The sequence below is a fragment of the Myotis brandtii genome, unplaced genomic scaffold (genome assembly GCF_000412655.1).
Source record: "Myotis brandtii unplaced genomic scaffold, ASM41265v1 scaffold684, whole genome shotgun sequence".
NCBI classification, from domain to species: Eukaryota; Metazoa; Chordata; class Mammalia; order Chiroptera; family Vespertilionidae; genus Myotis; species Myotis brandtii.
The window spans coordinates 11,498-19,685 of NW_005370673.1; the positions used below are offsets into that span (position 1 = coordinate 11,498).

General features: G+C 41.9%; 1 protein-coding gene across 1 annotated transcript in view; it reads left to right on the plus strand.

Annotated features, from left to right (window-relative positions):
- Nucleotides 1-8,188, plus strand: part of TUBGCP5 (tubulin, gamma complex associated protein 5) — a 135,985-nt gene that overhangs the window by 240 nt on the left and 127,557 nt on the right. Inside the window, exons 2-4 of the mRNA XM_014529523.1 lie at nt 1-45; nt 3,074-3,127; nt 3,245-3,353. The exon at nt 1-45 is cut by the window's left edge and continues 36 nt beyond it. Coding sequence (XP_014385009.1) covers nt 1-45; nt 3,074-3,127; nt 3,245-3,353 — 208 coding nt within the window. The remainder of the gene's footprint in view (nt 46-3,073; nt 3,128-3,244; nt 3,354-8,188) is intronic.

The following is an 8,188-nucleotide window of genomic DNA, read 5'->3' on the forward strand; positions in this document are numbered from 1 at the left end:
CCCCAACTTCCAGCTCTGCCTGCACTTCGCCTGGTCCAACTTCAGGTGTGGGGCGCGGGCCGGGGAGGGAGGGCGGGCGGTTTTGTCCGTGTCTCATCCCAGCATCCGGAACGGTTCCCGCGCACAGGAGCGGCGCCGCCTCACGGGCTTCCGATACCGGTTCAGATGCGCCCAGTTTACACACCTCATCAGCGCTCCTATTTTCCTTTATGGAAGATGTACATTAGACAGTACTGTTGGGATTATTATCTGTAATGGAATTTTATTACTAAAAGAATGTTAGTCGGTATTAATATTATACCAGTTTAATTTCAATAGAAATCTTGAATACCGAACAGTTTTTCAAAATCAGTGATCTTGAGTTTCAACCTTAATGATCATACATGAAGTTCCTACTTAGTTTACAATGAGAATAGACAACGAGGTAAAAGCCCGCCAAGTTTCTAAAATAATAAACTCAGTTCTTAAATGTCACTTAACAGAATGTTTTTCCTACAGATTGAATGAATTATTTTTTGCTTTTCTTTTTTTTATTTTTATTGAGCTTATTGGGGTGACATTAGTTAATAAAATAATGTAGGTTTCAGGTGTACAATTCTGTAATACACCACCTCAAGTCAAGTCTCCTTCCGTCACCATTTATTCCCTCTTCTTCCTCCCCCCACTTATTTTTATTTTTCAATTACAGGTGACATTCAATATTGTTAGTTTCAAGTGTACAGCTTACTAGAAGTGGCTAGGTATTTGTAAAATTTCCAAAGTGATCTCCCCATCAGTTTAGTGCCCACCTGGCACCATGCATAGTTATTACAATGTTATTGACTAGACTAGAGGCCGACTCCCGGGTCCGCAAACCTGCGCCCTCTCGCAGTCCGGGGGGCCTCAGGGGATGCGGGGAGGCAGAGAGGCTCCCGCCACCGCCACTAAGCCTGGAGCCATGAGCCCAGCTCCTGCACTGAGCATCTGCCCCCTGGTGGACAGTGCACGTAATAGCAACCGGTCATTCGGTTGATTTGCGTATTAACCTTTTATTATATAGGATTCCTATGCTGTACTTTACATCCCTGTGACTATTTCATAGCTGCCAGTTTGTGCTTCTTAATCCCTTTCACCTTTTTCACCCAATCCCCCTCTGGCAAACATCAGTTAGTTCTCTGAGTTTGTTTCTATTTTATTTGTTCATTTTGCTCTTTAGATTCCGAATATAAGTGAAATCATATGGTATTTGTCTTTCTCTGCCTGACTTTTTCACTTTGCATAATACATTCTAGGTCCATCGCTATTGTTATAAGTGGTAAGATTTCATTATTTTATTTTATTGATTTCTTTTTAAGAGAGAGAGAGAAACATTAATTTGTTGACCCACTTGTTTATGCATTTACTGGTTGCTTCTTATATGTGATCAGAGATTGAACTCACAACCTTACTCTAACTACCTAGCTACCTGGACAGGGCAAGATTTCATTCTTTTTTACTGCTGAGTAATATTCCATTGTATATATGTACTACATCTTTCTCTAATCATCTATCCATGGGCACTTGGGTTGCTTCTATATCTTTGCTACTGTAAATAACACTGCAAGGACAGAAACTAAAATGTGTATTTAAATAATTTTTCTATTAATCTTTCTAAATGGCAGTAAGTAAATGGACGACGTCATTTTAAAGTTGGGAAAGAACTAAAAGTTACTACCTCCTTTTATACAGTAAGCAACTAAATTATAATAGGTGAATTAGTGTTCCAGTCAGCCATTTAGGGGATAGAATTAATGTTATTTAGTCGTGCAATTTACTTCAAAGTTCAGATTATTGGCTTTGATACTAAAAAAATGGAAAACAAGAGCCAATGAGCTATACTGTCTATATATATAAAAGGCTAAGCGACCGGCCAACTAGCTGGCAGGTATGATGCACAGTGACCACCAGGGAGCAGATGCTCAACGCAGGAGCTGCCGAGCGACAGCAACTTTGCAGAGTGCTATCTTACACTCCAGGACCCCTCGGGGGATGTCTGACTGCCAGTTTTGGCCCGATCCCCACAGGCCAGGCCAAGGGACCCTGCTCACTCTGCAGACGCCCTTTGAGCCATGGCCCCGGGTGTGGCCAGCTGGGAAGGGACCACAGAGGTTGGCTCCAGGGCGTGTCCAACCCTTCTCACCCCTCCGGTCACCTTCTAATTTATTTCCTTTCACTGTGCATGAATCTGTGCACTGGGCCTCTAGTAATTTTATGATGCTTTAATCCATCAGAAAAATGAACAATTTGCATTTGCTTTTTAAAAATTGTGGCCATGTTGTAGGCCCTAGAACTTCAGAGAGAGGTGAAATGTAGTGCCTGTCCTTAAGGAAGAAAGAAATGAAAGTTAATTATATATGATGAGGATAGGGGTTCTTAACATGAGGGCCTGAGGATAGAATTCAGGTTCTAAATTTGGACAAGAAAAAGTTCACACTAACCTTTAACTAAAAAGTAGCATTTCTTTCAATTATGAATGAAAGCAACAAACAATATTAGCTTACCTATGAGTGTGTCACTATTAGAAATCACATTTCACATCCTATTATAGTTGCAGATATTTCTAATATTATTTATGTCTCACTTTAATGGTAGTTATGGACCCACTGCTAGATCTTACTTAATGCTTTAAAAAGGAATGTTTCTTACTTATCACAAACTTTTAAAAATACTTCACAACTGTATTTCAGTATACTTGGTTTCCTTTGTATTTCATTTTATGATTTAAGAGAGAGGATCCCGACTCTTCCCTGGGCTTCATTATAGCATTAAAAAATTCGGAACAGTATAGGATGTGCTATGCTGGGTTTAAATATGGGAAGACAGAGGATCCAGAGGACAGGGTGGGGGTGGCTTGGGATGGCCTGCATTCTGAAAGGCTACTTGAGCACTCTCTGAGATGTGTGGCTGTTTGCCTGGATGGCGGAGGTGAAAAAGCGAGAGAGGTGCACTGCTGAGTACAGCTGAGTGTAGGGTGTTCGGAGACATGGAGGGCAGTGATACCGGTCTGCTTAGCTAGATGACAAGATTGATGTAAGAATTGCATTTTGTCTTCTAGATTTCATCGTTTCTTGGATGTCAACAGTCACAAAGTAGAAAAGACAATAGAAGGGTAAGTCAGTTTTATATGTATGTATATATGTACATATTCAAAGTATATGTATTTTTATAGATCTTTTTATTAATTTAACTTTCTAACTATCAGTACATTTTTTAAAATATGTTTTAGAATTTATGAAAAATTCATCATTCATTCTGATCTTGGTAAAGCTGCCAGTTGGAAGAGATTAACTGAGGAATTTCTAAATGCATCACTTCCGAACATAAAGGAAATAAAGGTGGGCATTATATTGTGAGATCTCCGTTGTGTATTTTACCATTTCCAATCTGATTACTGTCAGCTAGTGTCTGTTAAATAGACTTTCATTCTCTTAGTCTTGTTCACTGGCTAGAGCAGAACACGCTAGGAACTGACACAAGCATTGCCATGAAGCCCAGTGTGCTTCAGGCTCAAGGTGAAAGAACAAGCATGCACTTGTTTATCATCTCAGCCCCAACCTGCTGTGAAAATTGAGATAAGAGCCCTGGCCAGTTTGGCTCAGCGGATAGAGCATCAGCCTGAGGACTAATGGGTCCCAGGTTCGATTCCAGCCAGGGGCACATGCCTGGGTTGCAGGCTTGATCCCCCCTCCTCCTCCCATAGGGGATGTGCAGGAGGCAGCCAGTCAATGATTCTCTGTCATCATTGATGTTTTATCTCTCCATCTCCCTTCCTCTCAATAAAAAATATATTTTTTAGAAAATGAAAAAATTGAGATAAGAGATTGACACAAATAATAGCACTGTCTAGCTATCTCAGGTCTTTTAAATGGCTTCTCTGCACTTGGCAATAGGAACTCCCTGTAGAATGCTCATTAGATGCCAGGTGCTGTTGTGAGCACTTTCCCTCATGGGTCCCCAAGATCACCTTCAGGCTTGATGATGCCCTAGAGATATTCACAAAACTTTAAAAAAAGCTGCTCTCCTCATGGTTACGGTGAGGATACAGTCAACGATGAGCAAAGGGAAAGATGCCTAAGGTGAGGCCCAGGAGAAACCAGCCACAAACTTTAACATATTCCTTTCCAGTTGAGTTGCATGGGAATGCCCTTAATTCACCCAGTGACAGTGTGTGACCACACATGCAAAGTGTTGCAAACCAGGGAAGCTCACCTGAGCCTTGGTGTCCAGGGTTTATATTGGGGTGTCTTATTGCATGGATGTGCAGTGCCCATGAGGCTGACCTTAGCAACGCAATCTCCAGCCCCACAGCGGTCAAACCGAGACCTCTGGCATAGGAAAACAGACATGCGCCATAACTCACATTGCTGGCGTACATGGTCTGGTGCATGGCCCAGAGCCTCTAGCATACAAATCCCTCTTCTCCGCAGGATAGTCCAAGGGCTCAGGTTCTCTATCAGGAGCCAGTCGAAAGCCAGTCCTGCAGACCTTTGAGGTGTTCACAGTTTGGGCAGTCTATGCCTCCTGAGTTAACTTGTTTAATCTTCATGGAAACCTCTGTTATTATTGTTTTTAATATATTTTTATTGACTTCAGAGAGGAAGGGAAAGATATAGAAACATCAATGATGAGAGAGATCATGGATCGGCTGCCTCCTGCATGCCCCCTACTGGGGATTGAGCCCACAACCCAGACATGTGCCCTTGACTGGAATCAAACCTGGGACCCTACAGTCCCCAGGCTGACGCTCTATGTACTGAGCCAAACCAGCTAGGGCAGTCCCCCCTTTGTCTGCACTGTGAAATTGGTGTCCTAAGGAAGAGAGCTTTAGACAGTTTAAGGAAGGGCTATAAAGGTATTTCTGGAAAAGAGAGAGCTGCAGTCTCTGAGTCCATGCCGTGAGGGTGAGCAACACACCCCATGTATTGTTCCTGCAAAAGAAGAAGGCAAATCTTTTTTATATCTCTTGATTCATTGTGGATAGCTTTCTGGGTAGCCTGTAAAATTTAATAAACAGACCCTATGACACCATCATAGTAATAATAAAAATAATGGCAAATGTTTTTACAGCACTTAGTACATGCCAGGCACTGTGACTCCCATAACCACCACAATCAGTAGATACTGTTACAGGACTCATTTTGGGAAGGCAAATGCTTTATATAACCTCAGTTTCATCTATACCAATGAAAATACCTATGTTTTACAAATAATTAAATGAAACAGTGAATGCCACTTGTGATTTTTCACCTTGACCTTTTCATGGCCATCCCCGGTCATCCTTCTGTGTACCCCCAGCAGTAGGGCTCCCTGAACACTGGGACCACATCCCTAGCCCTGCGGTGGCACATACTGGGTGCTGCGCGTCAGTGCCCTTCCCTCCTCTCCTGGTGAACCACCCCATGCTTTAGTGTTAATTTTAGGCACCTAGAACAAAGTAGACAATAAATATTTGCTGAAGAAATAAATCTGTGTGATCCTTTCTGCCTCACTGTCCCTCTGCCCCAGTTACACAGGCAGAATTGATTCCCCTTTTCCCTTACTCTGGCACCTTTGACACGTCTGTGGTAGTATAGCAATAACTTACAGTACCTGCCATAAATCCACCCACTGTGAATATACAGGTTACCAATTCTCAATAAATATGTCCTTTCACAGCAGCATCCAGTTTTAGAACGTTTTCTATTACCCAAAAGTTTCCCTCACGCCCATGTGAAGTCAGTGCGTGCTTCCATGGAAACACCAGACAACTACTGATGTGCTTGCTGTGTTTATGAATTTGCCTTTCTGGACATTTCATAAAAGAGATCATATAATATGCAGTTTTTGTGTCTGCTTTGTCCATGATGTTTTTGAGGTTCATCCATATTCTATTCCTTTTAAAAGCTGAATAGTGTGGCATTTTATGAATATGCCACATTTTTCTTATTCACCTGTGGATGATATTTGGATAGTTGCCAGGTTTTGGTTAGTGTGACAAATGAACTTGCTCATCCAAGCAAACTTGTGTGGACATAAGTTTTCACTCTTCTTGGATAGGTTTCTAGAAGTAGAATTACTGACTTATATGATCAGCTTATGTTTAACCTTTAAAACATAGCCAACTTATTTCCCAAAGTGGCTGTATCATTTTATATTCCCACTAGCAATGGATAAGGATTCTAATTTCTCCACATTTTTGCCAACACTTCTTATTGTTACATGTCTTTGTTATTATAGACATCCTAGAGAGTATCTCATTGTGGTTTTGATTTATATTTCCCTAATCACTGATGATGTTGGGTGTTTCTTTCATGTGTTTTTTAGCCACTGATATGTCTTTTATGATGTCCATTCAAGTCTTTCATCTAGGGATTTCTTTTTTTTGTATTTTTAAGTACAGACTATGTTTTTAATTCATATACTTAAATACCAATCTGGGCAACAGCAAAATGAGAAGCCTACATACTCAAAAAATATTTTTTTAGACAACCTAGACATTTTTAATACACGAATGAAAAGCTAGTCATCATATCCTTACCTGCTAGACCTTGAATTTAAAAACTCTTCATTGTTTCCTGTTTTCTCTGTTCATGACTTTCCTTTATCGTAATGTTATTTCTTCTTTTTGGCCAGTCTACAGCTAAATTAAACTTTACAGTCAGATTTACTGAGCCTGTCAGTCTAAGAAAATTTAGCTGTCCCCCACCCACACTATATACACATCACAGAGATTTACCATTGTGATTCAAAATAACTGAATATTCTAAAGTTTCTTTATTCTAAAAATATAAATTATATAGCTCTTTTAGGCTTAGGTATTTTCAGTACAAAATGGTAACATCACCCATCCTGTCCGCCATAGGACTGCTCTGAAGAGGAAATAAAACGAGAGAGCAACCTGAAGGGGGCACCCACGTTCTCTGCACCCATGTGGACACCAACACACATGCGCACACACACCTCTCATGATATTTCCAAGATTTGGGGGAAGTTGTGAGGGGCATTCTAGAAAGTTCAATGACCCTACATTAAAATGAGCTCACAAAAGAAAAAAGAAAAGAAAAGAAAAGAAACACGCGGATCATTAAGATCTTAAGTTGAAATCACAAAGTATATACATGATCGAAAATGTGAAGACTGACCAACCTATACATTCCTGTGTTTAATCAAAGAAGTTCTGCATTAAAAAACCAAACACACAGAAAACCTTCCAGATCAGTGATATTTCCACTTCTGAGAATGATTCAGTCCAGTTTAAGAATTTCATTATTTCTAGCAGTACGCTGTACAATCCAGCTTAGGACTTCACTCAGTACAGATGAGAATACACCTGCATTCTAGGCTTTTCCTACAGGCCACATGGAAGGTGATACTTCTGGTTAAGTTGCCAAAGGATTCTTCTTGCAGTGTCTCAAATTTATATTTTTATCTATAAGAAACATGTCCTATTAGTTAGCACCTTAGGCTCAAGTGAAGTTTTTTGGCACAGAATTCTAGAGTCTTCCTATATAATCTGACTAGAGGCCTGATGCACGAAATTTGTGCAAGGGACTCAGCCCTCGCAGCCCGGCCTGTCCAGATGGTTGTCCGGATGGTCGTCTGGATGGTCGTTCTGTTCGGTCTAATTAGCATATTAGCTTTTTCTTATATAGGACTAGAGGCCCGGTGCACAAAAATTTGTGCACTCGGCGGGGGGGTGTCCCTTAGCCTGGCCTGTGCCCTCTCGCAGTCTGGGACCCCTTGGGGGATGACCCCCTGCTGTTTTAGGCCCGCTCCCTGGGGAATTGGGCCTAAGCTGGCAGTCAGACATCACTCTGGCAGCCTGGGAGCCCTCGGGAGATGTCCAATTGCCAGCGGGAAGCAGGCCTAAGCTGCAGTCGGACATCCTTAGCGCTGCTGAGGAGGCGGGAGATGCTCCTACCACCATCGCTGTACTGGCAGCCGTCAGCCTGGCTTGTGGCTGAGCAGAGCTCCCCCTGTGGGAGCACACTGACCACTAGGGAGCAGCTCATGCATTGAGCATCTGCCCCCTGGTGGTCAGTGTGTGTCATAGTGACCAGTCATTCCCAGTCATTCTGCTGTTAGGGTCAATTTGCATATTACCCTTTTATTATATAGGATAGAGACCTGGTGCATAGGTGGGAGCTGGCTGGTTTGCCCTGAAGGGTGTCCTGGATCAGGGTGGGGGTCC